This window comes from Peromyscus maniculatus, chromosome 3, assembly GCF_049852395.1.
Source record: "Peromyscus maniculatus bairdii isolate BWxNUB_F1_BW_parent chromosome 3, HU_Pman_BW_mat_3.1, whole genome shotgun sequence".
Taxonomy (NCBI): domain Eukaryota; kingdom Metazoa; phylum Chordata; class Mammalia; order Rodentia; family Cricetidae; genus Peromyscus; species Peromyscus maniculatus.
The window spans coordinates 150,880,287-150,896,425 of record NC_134854.1 but is presented as its reverse complement, the minus strand read 5'-3'; the positions used below and the strand labels follow the sequence as shown (position 1 = coordinate 150,896,425).

Genomic DNA, 16,139 nt, shown 5'->3' with positions numbered 1-16,139 from the left:
GGCTGGTGGATCTGTCTATTCAGCACAATCTGGTTGAGGAGGTGAAATCTCAGGCCTTGTTAATCTGAGTGAGCTCTATCTACCCACTTTGCTGTTGAATACTCCTGGCTCCAAGAACACAGGAACAGGCCTGCAAAATGGTCCCAGGCAATCTGGGACTCATATTGCAGCACTTGCTTCTTCGACCAGCTTGTTATACTTCACATCAATTATTTATGAGCATGTGTGAGGGTGAGTAACATGGAAAGTTCAAAATGATGAACAGTAAAGGAGGCTGTTCTCATTTCCTCTCGTCAAGGCTTCCCGGAGAGAGAAACCAGACTTGGAAATGAAGACATTCCTACTTCCATCCCCCACTCTCTCCTAGCTGTCAAACACGTGTGTCCACCTTGGACACGTTGTTCAGACTCTCTAAGACCTGGCGTTCTCAGCTGTATATTCCTAACTGGAAACAATAGTGGAATCAATTACTCACCAACTAGAGTAGCAGGCTTGAGGCACTGGTAAAGAGTTTCATGTGTATCAAGTCACCTGGTCAGCCTTATGGGCATTCCTTCACAGCCTGCAACAGAGACAAATGGATAGACAATGGGCAGATTAAATCACCAGCTTGCATGTGCATTAGATGGCTTCACAAAGTTTCTGGAATTTTCTCTGTTCCAACCCAAGATATGTGAAGTTCCCTTTTAATATTTGTTAGTGTAAGCTGCCTTGTTACAGGACAGAACAGTCACTAGATCAGTCCACGATGACATGACATGATGTTAGCTGAAATATTCACCCAGGGTCAGTCCACGATGACATGGTATGATATTAGCAGCAATATTCACACAGGGTCAGTCCACGATGACATACATGATGTTAGCTGCAATATTCACATGGGGTCACTCCACGATGACATGGTATGATATTAGCAGCAATACTCACAGAGGGTTTTCTTTGTCTGGTACAGGTGATGGCGAGAGGAAGCATCTTTCTCAGTGGACAGAAAGAAGTCAGAAGCCAAGGTAGATACGATGTACTTGCTTTGAAATATGCATCTTATCTTCATGCTTTTTTCTAGAAGTTAGGAAGGGCACTTATTTCCACTTGCAGTTGGAGGGTAGTAGATAGCATGGCTTGAGATAACATACGGAATAGTTTGAACAGGAGATTGCTACCTTTCTATCATATCATCTTGTTCTAGTTTGCTTGCTGTTGCTGTATAAAACACTGACCAAAAGAAACCTGGAAAGGAAAGGGTTATTCATCTTATATGTCCATCATGGAGGGAACTGGGGGCAGGAACTCAAGGCAGGAACCTAGGGCAGGAATTGGAGCAGAGACCATGGAAGAACACTGCTTACCGACTTGCCCAGCCTGCTTTCTTATACCTCCCAACTCTATCTACATCCTACTTCACAAATGAGTCTGTCAGATACGCTAAGCCTATAGGCTGAAGATGATGTCCCAACACTGCGGAGAAACCTCAGGTGACTGTCCAAGCAGCTGGCTGTTTCTGTCACAAATTTTTGGAAGTTGCTTGCATGTACTTCCTGTTTTTATTTTTGTTAGCTAATATTATTTCCTTCTTGGGTCTCTGAGGGAGTTGAAGATTAGTTAGTTATGGTTGAAGATTAATTAGGATAGAAAGTGAATTAGATACAATAGGCTAGATAATGGAATTATTTTCTCTGACTTGTCAAATACAAATGAACTAGACATTGTTTAGGTATTTATTACTTGTATATATTGAATATAGTTACTGTACTTTTGTATATAGTTTTTCTTATGTTAGTTATCAGAACTGGCACAAACCGGAGTGGACTGGGCCCTCCCACATCAATCATTAGTCAAGAAAATGTTCCTATAGATATGCCCACAGGCCAGTCAGATGAAGGCAATTCCTTAATTGGCTTCCTCTTCCCAGGTGACTCTAGTTTGTGTCAAGTTGACAAGAATTAGCTGGTACCATTTCTATCAGTTAATCCTGTATATTATAGAGTGATGTCTAAGACATTCCTATTGTAATATCGTCTTCGTCTGCGTATAAGTCCCCACGTCTTATTTGCATTTAAAGAAGGCCCAGTTTACTTTTTCTGTCCACAAACCATTCTCTTTCATCTAAGAAAACTCAGAGATGTAAGTTAGAGCCAACACCATGTCGTCTGTGAATTGCCTGTTCCCACAGCCTGGAGTGGAAACTTCTCTTTCCCAATCAGCATCAGTGCTGATCTGGCACCAGAGGCTGTCCTCTTTGTCTACACCCTCCACCCCAGTGGCGAAATCGTTGCCGATAGTGTCAGACTCCAGATTGACAAGTGCTTTAAAAACAAGGTGATGCTTCTTATATCAGCAGAGTGAGCATTTTGCTTCCTGCCACCTCCTTTGTAACATTGGTCTTTACATTCATTCGCTTATTGAGTGTGTGTGTGTGTGTGTGTGTGTGTGTGTGTGTGTGTGTGTGCATGCACACATGCATGCGTGCCCATGAAGTGAGCGTGTGGAGATCAGGAGACAGTTTGCAGGACTCCGTTCTCTCCTTCTACTGTGTGGCTTCCAGAGATCGACCTCAAGCTACTAATAGTGCTTGGTAGCAAGCACTCTTACCTACTGAGCCATTTTGACAGCCCTGTCTCTGTCTGACCACCTCATAATCTTTACACAGTAATCTCATGGTTAAATTGCTAAAGGATGGGCGTCGTGAATAGTTATCTTGAAGATGCCTGATCATGAGAAGCTGAGGCATGGTGAAAGGAGTTATTCCTACAGGGAACTGAGAATGGACAGGAGAATGTCATGATTTGTTTGGAAACGACAAGATTTATTCGCATTTTCTTCATGTGTAATGATCTCTATCCTCATTGCTTTCCTTCCTCTACCCCAGGTTAGCATTAAATTCTCAAAGGAGCAGGACCTGCCCGGCTCCACCACCCGTCTACGTCTTCAAGCAGCCCCTGACTCCTTCTGTGCCCTGCGAGCAGTGGACAAAAGTGTCCTTCTGCTGAAACCTGAACAAGAATTGTCACCCGACATGGTAAGCACCCTTGTTCCTCAGTGTCCCTGAGCTGGGTGGATGCACGCCTTGCCCTTCGAGGATACCTTTACTTGTGATGGGACTTCTTGAAAGCATCAGTCTTTGCCTCTGTGCTCCTTCCTCAGTTACCAGCATAGGCCATTAACTACGCGAGTTTCCTGTCTAGCATTCACAGTAATGCAGAACACTATAGATGATTATAACAGGTTAAGAGCTCTAAAACAATGAGGTATTTTAAAATCGCAGTGAGAGAGTTTTTCAGTGGTCTCTGTGCACTTTGACAATGTCAGATTATAAGTATATTATAATATACTTATATTAGATTATAAGTATATTATAATCTGACAATGTCAGATTATATTCTCAGCTATCACTAACTTCCTGGCCCAGGATGACCCGGGCCTATCTTTATCTTCTTTGTACCAGCCTTAAAAACTGTTTTTTGTTTTTTTTCTGGGAGCCCTGGTTCCTTGAATATGAAATATTTGTCTAGTTCATCTTTTTTAGGTAAAATACATCCAGTTGACATGTCATCTCTGTTCAAGTGACATGAGACACAGCCCTGGACTGAATTTATATTTATTATGTTTGTTTCTCAGTTTTACATTCCATTCCACTGGATTTTCCTTTCCTATGTCAGTCCCACAGCTCTAATGATAAAGATTAATTTTTCAGTAGGAATCAACTCCTTTGGCCAGGGAACTCCAAGCTTCTCAACTCCAGGCCACCCCTTGCTCTTCTAGTTGATTTTTAATATCAACTTACTTCTAACTTCTCTGGCTCAAGGAGGGAATGTTGATGGGTATTTTCCTGGGATTTACAAATTAACTTCAGCATTGCCCCCTGATGGGGGAATAGTGTAACTCAGAATTTGGCTTTTTATTTTTCCAAGTATGGTTTTTTCTGTCACTTATGAACTAAAGTTTAAATAGTTTTCATATGTAAATTCTTTGTTTATTCATAAGGGTGTCATAACAACTCTGTTGCTGTTGTAAAAAGGTTTTCTCCTACTACATATTCTATTGTTACTTATGTGCCCAGCAGCTGTTCTGAATAATAATTTACATTTTGCTAAATTGCTAAATTCCTTTATTAATTGAATTATATTTTCATTGGTTCTCTGTTTCTGTGCATTACATTGCCATCAAGTAGAAAGTTTTCTTTTTCTCACACTCCCTCCCTTTTCCTTTCCTCACTCCTTCCCTCCCTCCCTCCCTCCCTCCTTCCCTCCCTCCCTCCCTCCTTCCCATGCCTCCTTGCATGATTCCAGCACAGTATTCCATCGTGGGGACAGCAGCATCCTTTCCTCATTCTTACCTAAGTAGAAACCACAGTGGAACTTGAGCTCCTAGTGACTTACGTAGGACAGTCTCTTCACAACTTTCCATGCTTGTTTTATAAAAGTTGGTTTTGTGGAAAACGAAGGAAGTCTTTATGACTTAAGAAATACGTTCTCTGTATCAACTGTTATGTTCCTTTATGTTTAATTATATTTTTATACTTTTTTCCTTATTAGTTACTGGCTGGCCCATTATTTGCTGAGTTATCAGCTACATGTAAAGTGGATTTTGTAGGGGGTTGGTTTGGTTTGGTTTGGGTTTTGATACTCTGCCACATTATTCTTACTTATATTTTGTTGTTGCTGTTTTTACCAGGATTTTAAAAATCAATCGCTTACATTAGTGTAGTAAAGCAGGTTAGATGTCTAAGCTTTTTTCTCCGCTGTCACTGTCTGTTGTTCGCTGTGGTGGTGGACTGGAGCCAGAATGGGTGCACGCAGAGCAAGGTCTTCATCGCTAAACTGTGTCCCCAGCCCTGCTCCCCACCTTCAACCCCCTGTAGACCCCAATGTGTAGTGATTTCTCCATTTTCGTTTTTCAGAAATTTCTTTTTCTTCTGTTTACAGTTACCCTTTTATGCCAAAAATTCACATACTGGGACTTTTGTAATTACATGTAAAAGACAATTTATCTTGGATTACTCTGTTATTTTAGGTTATACTGCTTCATGTTCAGTAATATTTCTATTTTATAAAACCCTCCAGTGTTATTGCTCTGCTCAGATATGGGTTTTGAAATGTTTATGTGTGTTAAGAAGATGTAATTCCCGCCGGGCAGTGGTGGCGTACACCTTTAATCCCAGCACTAGGGAGGCAGAGGCAGGCAGATTTCTGTGAGTTCGAGGCCAGCCTGGTCTCCAAAGCAAGTTCCAGGAAAGGAGCAAAGCTACACAGAGAAACCCTGTCTCGAAAACAAACAAACAAAAAAAGATGTCATTCCTATTATCAGCTTATTTTATACCTATGATATATGAATATATGTATGTGTGTGTGTGTGAGTGAGAGAGAGAGAGAGAGGGAGGAAGGGAGGGAGGGAGGGAGGGAGGGAGGGAGGGAGGGAGAGGGAGTGGGAGGGAGAGGGAGGGAGAGGGAGGGAGAGGGAGAGGGAGAGGGAGGGAGAGGGAGGGAGAGGGAGAGGGAGAGGGAGAGGGAGAGGGAGAGGGAGAGGGAGAGGGAGAGGGAGAGGGAGAGAGAGAGAGAGAGAGAGAGAGAGAGAGAGAGAGAGAGAGAGAGAGAGAGAGAGAGACTCACTATGTAGCCCTGGCTATCCTAAAACTGGCTATGTAGACCAGGCTGGCCTCAAACTCACAGAGATCCACCTGCCTCTGCCTCTGAGTGCTGGGATTAGAGGTGTGCACCATCACACACAGCTTTGAAATTTTATTGTAACAACTTTCTCAAGAATAGTATGGCTTCACTTTTTTCTTGTTTAACCTTGAAACCCAGCCAGTCATTCCAAGTAACAGCCCCTGACTCCCACCAGTGACCAGCTCAACCATCAATAGTCTTGACAGCTTCCTTCTTTCCTTTTCTCACATCTTAAAGGTGTATCTTTCCTTCCTTGGAGAATATATCATGCTTAGAACTTTGTTTCTCTCTTGTTCCCTGAGCTATCCCAATTTCCAAGTCATCTTTCGGTTACCTAAATCATATTCTCTGCTAGCTTCCTCAGAAAGGCACATGAATTCTGTGACACTTTCATCCTCAGAATCATTCTTCTAAAGCCTTGACATAGAAGATGGGCATGGTGGTGGACACCTGTGACCTTAGCACTTGAGAGGTAAAGGCAGGAGGATCAGGAGATGAGGGCCAACCTCAGCTACTTGAGGCCTATCTCAAAAAACAAGACAAACAGAAACTTTTAAAAATCAAGAATGCCTTACTATGTGAAAGACAGGTTAAGGGATGATGTGCTTTTCTTTAGGGTTCCTGAGAACCCTGCCCCGCCATACCTCACTGAGAACATTGTTTTAAGGAACTGTGCAGTCAGACTAACTTATTTCCTGTGGTAGGTTATTTGATCTTTTTGCCTGGGGGCCTTGGAGGGCTCCCCCCCTTTATAAATTTTAGTAAAATATCACTGAGGATTTATTGTGTGAGGAAAATCCAAAGCTTAGCCTGAGTTATGACTTTAAAATTAAACATTTTTTCATTCTTCCCTGTCCTGAAATGTTTCACTCATGTGTTGGCTCTTTTTGATGTGCTCTCATGCTCTTGTGCTGGCCTGTGACCTGCTTTGATTCTCTCTTTTTGCCTTTGTTCCCTATCTCTCTTCTATCAGCTTGGTGTGCTGGGTGTGGTGGTGTGCATCTGTATCCTCTTTACTTGGGAGACAGACACAGGAGTTCACGGCCACTCAGAAAACAGAAGCAAATAAACAATGGATGGTTTCTGTCAGTCTTTTTTTTTTCCCTTGGGGTCTTTAGTCTTTAGAGTTCATGTCTGATATTTTTGTCATTTCTAAGTTAATTCTCAATTATTTCTTCCTTGTTTTTGCCCATTTTTACCCTTTTTTTGTTGAATTTCAGATTCGTGATTTTTTAAAATACCTTGCTTGTCAATTTGGGAATATTTCCTTTATTCTGAAATATCTGAGGAATGCTTGTCTCTATTTGATAATCATTTGGGCTGAGAAGTTTCATTAGCTACAGTGTGTCCCCTGTTTTATCCTGTTACATCCTTCCTTCCCTTCAGCACCAGCTCTGAGGGCCAGTGCTCTCCTCTGCTCACACCACTGTTCTCCATCAGTTATACCCACCTGATAGCCGCCCCCTGTCAGTCATGCATTTCAGTGAATGGAAGCGGCCCCTTCACTCCAGGTCCTTCCCATTTCCTGGGAGCTATTGTGTCCAGGGAAGATGGTTCATGTTGTGACACAAGCTGTTCGAGTGGTTGTTGTTGTTGTTGTTGTTGTTGTTTTCAGAGCTGAGGACCGAGCCCAGGGCCTTGTGCTTGCTAGGCAAGTGCTCTACCACTGAGCTAAATCCCCAATCCCGAGTATTTTTTAACCAGAGTTAATTTGATATGTGTTTCTTCTCATTTCTTTGTGTCATTCTCCCTTTGTGCATGTAGTGTCTTACACTTTCCTCCAGTTTTACATACCCTCGATTTTTTTCAGTCTTTCAGAACATGGCATGCATAATTCTACCAACAACTAGAAGATTACAGGGATAGTCACCATCCCTCACAATGGCGAAAGTATAAGTCATTGATCTCACTCCTTGTTCACTTTTTTATTGGTGCATATTTGTTGCACATAGCACCAGGCTTCATAAGAATATTTTCATACTGGTATATAAAGTGCTTTGATTGCTTGTTCATTCCTTTCATTCCTTGATGCTGTATTTTAGCTGGATGGTTTTAATATGTTAATACTTGGATTCAAGCAGTTGACATCACCCTCCAGGTCTGAGAGCTCTACTATTACAACTTCAGGTAGTTATCTGTGTGCTAGGCTTTGGAAAAACCAAGAGTTCTCAAAGACCTCATGCTTATTTGCTATCCCAAATCCTGCACCATCAGCCAGAAAAGCTTGCAAATAGCATGGACTGCATAAAACAAAATTAGTCTCCTCATTTGAATTTTTGGAAAGTTGACTCAGAAATAAACCATTATGACACAAATTTTTCCAATCTTATAATTATGCAAGGGATGCTTAAAATCACCAAGGACCATATCTTCCTCTCCTAGGTATACAACCTGCTCCCAAATATCTATCAATATGGTTACTTCTACCACGGTCTCAACCTGGATGATGATAAAGTAGACCCCTGCATCCCTCAGAAGGAATTGTTCCACAATGGACTGTATTATACACCTGCAAGCAATGTTTGGGATGGAGACATTGCTAATCTTCTCAGGGTAAGATCACACAGATAAGTCTGCAGAACATCCCTATGGTAGCTTTAGTGGTCAGGCCCCCATACCATGTCTCTCTCACTGTGCAGATTCTTTCTATACTGTGCTGACAGAGTACTCATAAAAAAAAAAAAGGCATGCTAATCCCGTTGGCTTTTTTCTGTTTGCTGGAAAGAAATTACGTGGCAAAAATCATGGAACCCAAGATGAGAAGCAATGAGATGGTGTTCAATGTATTGCAATACCTCTCATGCATCAATAGTTAAAACAAGAAGATAACTCACAGTCTGTATTCCACATAAGCAGAGGCTGTCAGCTACATGTGCTCAGGGGTCATCCAAGATCTTTATGATCAGAATCCTAGGGTTTAAGAAGAGGACACTGAGTCAGACAAGCTTTAGTTCAAGTCCCAACTCTGCTGTTTACTGTGTGTGCACTGTGTGTAGACATGCATGTGCATGTGTGCATGCATGTTTGCTGTTAATTAAGACAGTAGTGGTGCTGATTTCTTGTATTCCCTTAAGCATAAGTGGAGAAAAATGAAAATAGTAGCACATTAATAATAATAAAAATAATAGTGATTATTGGTTTTCTTCCAAATTATGAATTTTTTGTAAGTCAAATTAAGGAGACTTATTTCTATGGCACTGGATCATGGCTAACACAGAAAATATTATATTTATTGTCTGTTTACTGTGACTGTAGGCCTTTCATGGTTTTCTCAGGAAAGTAATGTAAAACTTTTCATTTCTTTCTCTGAAAGGACATAGGTCTGAAAATCTTTACTAATTTCCATTACCGGAAACCGGAACTGTGTTCATCCCAGGAAAACCTGCACTTGCTGAGGACATTTGATGACCCAAGAGAACCGGTGATGATGTACGGCGGGGGCGCTCTGGCTGCTTCTGCCTGTGGGTAATCTAGAATTTCCTGTTAGAGTAACATTCAGTAGAATTCTTTGGATTGGGTCTATATAAGATAAAACCATGTCAAACACAGATCTTGTAGATGATTTATGATGGTTTGGAGTAGGAACTAGAATAACCACTGTTCAACAAGACAGGCTGGAAATAGCTTTGACCATAAAGAATAATTAGCTTCTGACATAGAAGAAGAAAAGAAGAAGGAGGAGAAGGAGAAGGAGAAGGAGAAGGAGAAGAAAGAAGAAGAAGAAGAAGAGGAGGAGGAGGAGGAGGAGGAGGAGGAAGAAGAAGAAGAAGAAGAAAAGAAGAAGAAGACAAGGGTTTCTCCCCCTTTTTTTTCGAGACAGGGTTTCTCTTTGTAGCCCTGGCTATCCTAGAACTCGCTCTGTAGATGAGACTGGGCTCGAACTCGCAGATATCTGCCTGCCTCTGCCTCCTGAGTGCTGGGATTAAAGGCGTGCGCCATTGCCGCCCAGCTCATTACCTTTTTAAATTTTTGTTTGTTTGTTTCTTAAGATAGGGTCTTTCTCTGTAGCCCAGGCTGGCCTCAAAATAGACATGAAGTCAACTATACAGGATAACGCAAGCAGCAACTAGACATGGTGTAAGACAGCTCAACAACACTTACTTGTTTGTGTTGAAAAAGGATCTCACATAGCCCAGGCTGGCCTCAAACTTGTTATGTAGTCAAGGATGACCTTGAACCTCTGATTATCTTGATTCAAATGCTGGGGTTTGCAAGCATACACCACCACGTCCAGCTCTATAGTGGCTATTTTGATGTAAAACACTGACTAAGTGCATCACACGCAGCCTACAGGCCACTCTTGTAAAGGAAAATGTTCTGGAGAATTAGAACTATTAATACCACTGAAATTTTCCACAAAAATAATGCCAGTGGGCAGAGTTGGCAGGTACGGGCATGTCAGTCAAGAGTCAGGGCAAAGATTTAATTCATCCAGATTTGGCTATAGGTGATTTGTTGTTTGGTGTTGCTTTTAAACAAATACAGAAATTTGACCATCAAAATAGCTGATATTTGATTTTATCAGTATTAAGCCCTAGGAGCAAATTTCTCTATCACCTCTTGCTATCACATACTAGGCCTGATCTACTTAAGAGCTCAACTCCAGGGCCTGGGAGATGGCTCAGCAGGTAAAGTACCTGCTGTGCAGTCCTGAGGACCTGAGTTCAATCCCTCACACCCACCTAAATGCCAGCCATTCCAGTGCACATCTGTCATCTGTCACCCTAGTGCTCCAGTGCACATCTGTCAGTCACCCTAGCGCTCCAGTGCACATCTGTCTGTCAACCTAGTGCTCAGGAGCAGAGATGGGTAGTCTTTGGGGATTATTGGCCAGCCAGTTGAGCTGACCCTCTAAGTGCAGATTCAGTGAGACCCTGCCTCAGAAGTCAAGAGAGAAAAGCAAGTGAGGAAATCAACCTGTCCACTGGCACCTTCACAGGTGGTCATACTGCACACACACACACACACACACACACACACACACAGCTTAACTAGGCATGAGGCACTGAAGTCCAGCACATAGTTTTGCTCTTTCTACAGAGGTCATTTCTTTGCATCTCTCGTTTTAGCTCGTGATGCCGTAGACAGCATCAACCACGCAGAACTGGCCATCAAAGAGACAGTCAGGACATACTTCCCCAAGACCTGGATATGGGACCTCGTCAGTGTAGAGTGAGTTTTATTGTTCTGTTACTTCTTAGTGTTTTTATTAAACAGATTTCTCCCCTGTATGCCTCTATCTCTGTTTTTCTTCTCTTGATTTGATAACTTTTAGTCCTGGGCAATAAAGTAGTGAGGTATTTATTTTTTTTAAAAAGCCCTTCAGATGTGCGTCCTGATTACATGTTTGATGGTTTGATTGCTTATTTGTTCTGTAAACTTTACTTTTCCACAAAACCTTCACTCCTATAAATTCCATGCAGGTAGATATATGCTACCTCAAATTTTTAAAAAAGGTATTTATAGAAACATGACATGTCTAAGGTTCTGTTCTACAGACACTTCAACTAGGGCTCTGTAACAGTGCCTTACCTAAACGCCTGAAGTCTTTTCCAAACCTTTGTCACCGTGTTTGTGTGTGTCCTGCATAAACTCGGGTTGCCACTTAGAGGACATGTGTCATCCACAGCCTATCTTTCCAGTTCCTCAGGTTCAGCAAATGCCTCATTCCTTGTCCCCGATACTGTAACCCAATGGGAGGCCAGCGCCTTCTGTGTGAACGGTGATGCTGGGTTTGGCATCTCACCCAAAGCATATCTACAGATCTCCCAGCCCTTCTTCGTTGAAATCTCCTCACCCTTTTCTGTCGTTCAAAATGAACAGAGTGACGTGGTAGTCACTGTCTTCAGCTACCTGACCACGTGTGTAGAGGTAAGTCACCTCCTTTAATCTGGAGACAAACATCCAGCAGACTAAATTATTCACTATTGTTTTCATTAAATATCACCACAGTCTATTAACAACTGAAAATTCATACTATAAGGAAGTCATTTCTTTCTATAATCTTTAGAAATAATTATTTAAATTTCTAATTTTATTTTCTGAGTATGATTGTTGTGCCTACATGTATGCACATGCACCATGTGCATTTCTGGTGCCCACAGAGGTCAGAAAAGGACATCAGATCCCCTCGAATTGACCTTATTGGCTGTTGTGAGCTGCCACGTGATGATGCTGAGAACTGAACCCATGTCCTTTGCAAAAGCAACAAGTGCTCTCTCTCACCTTCTGAGTGAACTCTGCAGCCCCAGAAATAATGGTTTTAAATCACACACAACAATGACTTGAAATTTTAGTGAGAATGACACTTTGTGATGACCCACATTCTACTATTTTGTGAACTTTGAATGAGTCCTTGGGCATCTTTTCATTTTGCTAAGTTAAAATAAAGAAAACCTTAAGATGAAAAATGTCAGGTTCTATGAAGATGTTGAAGAAACCCTTGTGTGATAAACTGTAGAATTTCAGGCAAAGGAGAGAGAAAGCTTAAAGTTCTACCCTTGTGGCCATTATTCTGTTTTCAGATTTCTGTTCGGCTAGAAGCATCTGAGGATTATGAAGCAAATAGCAACACCCTGAGTACCAATGGCAGTGATGTTCTCCAGGCTGGAGAACAGAAAACATATGTCTGGACCATTATACCAAAAACACTGGGTAAGCAGCAGTCCTTCATGACCCACATTGTATCAACCTATGTTTTTCTTAGACTTTCTGAAGAAACATGATTTTCTTCAGCATCGTATTTTTAATTTTCTTTATTCATTTCTCTATATTCAAAATTCTTATAATTTCTCTGTTTAAAAGTATTTTTTATTTTCTGTGTGTATACATGTGCCTGCATGTATGTATGTGCGCCATGTACATGTGGGTGCCTAGCGAATCAGGAACAGGGTGTTCCATTAGAACTTGATGGCTGTGGGTTGCCTTATGTGAGTACTGGGAACAAACCCAGGTCCTCTGCAAGAGCAGCAAGTGCCCTTAAACCCCGAGCTCTCTCTCCAGCCCCATAGCTCCGCATTGCTGCTACTCTGTGGAACAAAACTCCATTCATTCACATAAAAAGTATAATACGATTAAAATATGGCACAAATGCTAATTTGTGTGATTTATCAAATCCACCTATCATATTCCCAAATAAAGACCATATCTCTTTAAGGCTACCCTGATTCTGGCATTTGCTGCTTTTCCTAACAATCACATAAAATGCCACTTTTACAAAAATTTCTCCTCAGCCACCATCATCAATTATGAGAGCCACTGGGTTTTGTTTTGTTTTTTAACTAAATGTACTAAATAGATCACCAACTACTAAAATCCAACCATTGGATCAAATATTGAGAACTTTGCTCTTGTGCCTGGCAGTTTAGGAAAGTAACTTTAGAAGTCTCTTACTGGTGACACTGGAGAAGAAGGAAGTTAAAAGTCCAGTGAACCAGAAATACAAGATGTAGACGATCCTTAGTTTGAGAAGACTTTTAAAAATTATGTCATTAAATTTCTTTTATTCATTTTCTTGTATTCATTGTATTATTACATCAGTGGAGAATATAAGATGTTTTTAAATTCAGCTGTGATGTTGATTCACCTCAGATCATTTTTCTATTAGACTTAAACTTTAACTCTTATGCTATGTAAGATCTTCAAATATTTTGCTCTGGAAAGTGAGACAGAACAGTGCACTCACTACGACGTCTTTGTGGTGCTCAACAGCTGTGCAAAGCAAAAAAAAATGAGCAGAACTCACAAAAAAGAAACAGAAACAATATGTTGATTATGTTTATAGCACACAGGCGATATTAAGCCTTGTGAGTAGCTTTCCCAATCCTCCAATTTCTATAAACAGGGAAACTGGAGATCAGTTTTGATTACATACTGATACCACAGAAATTAAAATCAATGATTTCTTGCCAGCATTCAGTTTATATCTGGTGGTCCTTGTGCTGTATCATATTTTACTGTTTTTCTTTGATCTTAGAAAGCATTAGAAACCCCAGTTATTACCAGGTGTGGTGGTATTTTTCTTTGATCCTGGGAAATATTAGAGGCCCTAGTTATTGCCAGGAGTGGTGGTACAGGCCTTTAGTCCCAGACCTAGGAAGGAAGAGGTGGGCAGATCTCTGTGAATTCTAGGCTTGGTCAATGTAGTGAGCTCCAGGTCAGCCAGGACTACATGGTGAGAACCTATCTCAAAAAAGAAAGAGGAAGGGAAGGGAGGGGAAGGGAGGGAGGGAGAGGGAGAGGGAGCAGGAGAGAGAAAGGAGGGGAGGAAGGGAGGGAGGGAGAGGAGAGAGGAGAGAGAGAGAGAGAGAGAGAGAGAGAGAGAGAGAGAAAGTAAAGTAAAAAAGAAAGAGAAAGAAAGAAAGAAAGAAAGAAAGAAAGAAAGAAAGAAAGAAAGAAAGAAAGAAAGAAAGAAAGAAAGAAAGAAAGAAAGAAAGAAAGAAAGAAAGAAAGAAAGACAGGATGCCCAGGTATCTGATGTTATATTGTCCAATGTCATCTTTATAAACAATATCGAGGTGCTGGCACGGGTTCATAGAACGTGACCTTTCTTACAACTTTGTAAGTTGGCCTCTGGCTGTTGCTGCGTCAGGGTCAGCTGTGAGGTCGGCATTCGGCGCTCTACTGTTGGCCGGCAGCTTGGCCGTTGGCACTCCTCCGTCTGGGGCGGCCATGGCAGGGCTTGGAGGGCTAATGCGGAAAGCTCATGAATATTTAAAAACCAAGGAGTTCCGGGATTACTTAATGAGCACCCACTTCTGGGGTCCGGTGGCCAACTGGGGCCTTCCACTGGCCGCCTTCAAGGATATGAAGGCGCCTCCCGACATCATCAGCGGCCGCATGACGACGGCGCTCATCTTCTACTCCATGGCTTTCATGCGCTTTGCCTACCGGGTCCAGCCTCGAAATTACCTGCTGTTGGCATGCCATCTCACCAACGTGGTGGCGCAGACCATTCAGGCCTGCCGTTGCGTGAAGCATTCCTACTTTGGTGGGGCCAAGGCCAGCAAACCTTTGGCCAAATAAGCTTGATGACTGGGGCACGGGAGGAGTAGCCTAAGCCAGACTTTTAAGCACTGGACTCTATTCCTCCTAAAGAAAATACCAAGGAAAACGTTGGTTTGGACTCTAAAACAGTGCAACCCCAATTGAAACCTGAAGTTTGATTAATTAATAAAAAAACAAAAAAAAACTTTTCTAAGTTCTAAGGGAGTAAATGAGTGACTTACTATAGGGAATCTTGAAATAAGTAGAACAAGACATATTTATTGCCTTATCTCCAGGCAGGAGAAAAAGTAGGTAGTTTGATCTAAACTTCAGTGTGATGGTAGAGTTTGATGTAATCCATTCAAGACAAGATTGACAGACCTGAAGCATCTCCCATTGGAGAAAGTGTCAGTATTCTTTATCTCATGCTTGGCAATGTTTTCCAGGCAAAGTGAATATTACCGTAGTGGCTACATCCAAACAAAGCAGTGGCTGCCCAAATGATGCCAGTAAGCAGCAAGACGTCAACTGGAAAGACACCGTGGTCAAAGGTTTACTGGTAGAGGTATGTACATATGAAATACCAAGTTCCTCCTGATGGGAAATGATGTCTAAGAGATAAAGTAGGACATTCTTCTTGCAAATGCTTAACTGACCAGTTTGTTTTGACATAAACCTTCTGCTTTGAACAAATTACAGTATTATACATCCATCAGTACCTCAGGCCTTCCCATAGGCCTCAATGAGAAAATATTCACCTAACTGTGCAAGGCCCTGGGTTCTATTCTCAACAACTCTTAACCCAACCAACCAACCAGAGCCTCACCAAAGAGGATGAGCTCCCTTGAAACACGCTTTATGCTTTCTGGACACCCTTCTTGATGTGAAACAGCCTACAGATCTCCTGCCCATCCCTCTTTTCAACTGATCCCAAAGTTCAAGAGTCAAATCCATTTGCTCTATGCTCATGAGCAGTTCCTGTTATCGTCAATAAAAAATAAATAACAATAGAGCGATTGAAAGTGTCAGTGACACAGGGTTATCTTTGCACAAGCTATGGGAGCCGAGGGCTTGAAGGGGTGTTGGTACTGTACAGAGACTTCCACACAATAAGGACAGGGACAATGAATGGTTCCAAGACAAACCCTGAGCCAGCCCTGCCTCTGGTAACTGAGGTCTGGTCTCTTTTCCTTCATAGAAAAATGATCCAACTTATTATTCTGTTCTTGGTTTTGTTTATGCTCTAACAGCCTGAAGGTATTGAAAAAGAAACAAGCCAGAGTTTCCTTATCTGCACAAAAGGTAAGAGAGCTCTCCACGGGGTCAGTTGGTCCTAGAGAAATCTTTAAGTATGGCAGATTTACTTCCTTGGCCTATGACAAGCCACGAGCCCACTTGCCATGTGGATGCATTTTGAGTTCCTCTTGGTGGTTTTACTTTATTTCATGTTTTATCTTCATTGATATATAATTTTTAGCAAACAAATGTATA

General features: G+C 41.7%; 2 protein-coding genes and 1 long non-coding RNA gene across 3 annotated transcripts in view; 2 read left to right on the top strand and 1 right to left on the bottom strand.

The window, feature by feature from the left end:
* LOC102921878 (alpha-2-macroglobulin-like protein 1) overlaps positions 1-16,139 on the top strand; it is a 43,297-nt gene that overhangs the window by 11,014 nt on the left and 16,144 nt on the right. Inside the window, exons 13-22 of the mRNA XM_006987853.4 lie at positions 953-1,007; positions 2,171-2,316; positions 2,867-3,016; positions 8,046-8,216; positions 8,977-9,124; positions 10,733-10,835; positions 11,306-11,534; positions 12,188-12,317; positions 15,095-15,213; positions 15,899-15,950. Coding sequence (XP_006987915.1) covers positions 953-1,007; positions 2,171-2,316; positions 2,867-3,016; positions 8,046-8,216; positions 8,977-9,124; positions 10,733-10,835; positions 11,306-11,534; positions 12,188-12,317; positions 15,095-15,213; positions 15,899-15,950 — 1,303 coding nt within the window. The remainder of the gene's footprint in view (positions 1-952; positions 1,008-2,170; positions 2,317-2,866; positions 3,017-8,045; positions 8,217-8,976; positions 9,125-10,732; positions 10,836-11,305; positions 11,535-12,187; positions 12,318-15,094; positions 15,214-15,898; positions 15,951-16,139) is intronic.
* On the bottom strand, positions 928-9,145 carry LOC121828137 (uncharacterized). Its single transcript, XR_006070629.2, has 3 exons — positions 9,013-9,145; positions 8,498-8,573; positions 928-1,059 (listed from the first exon to the last, which is right to left on the bottom strand). It is a non-coding gene; the product is annotated as an uncharacterized LOC121828137 (long non-coding RNA).
* Positions 14,264-14,860, top strand: LOC102921565 (mitochondrial pyruvate carrier-like protein). The gene has a single exon (XM_006987852.4). It carries the CDS (start codon positions 14,334-14,336, stop codon positions 14,685-14,687), a length of 354 nt encoding a protein of 117 aa, XP_006987914.3. The 5' UTR covers positions 14,264-14,333; the 3' UTR covers positions 14,688-14,860.

Excerpts from the sequence above, each read along its gene's own strand:
- LOC102921565 (XM_006987852.4), top strand. The coding sequence starts at position 14,334 with ATGGCAGGGCTTGGAGGGCTAATGCGGAAAGCTCATGAATATTTAAAA.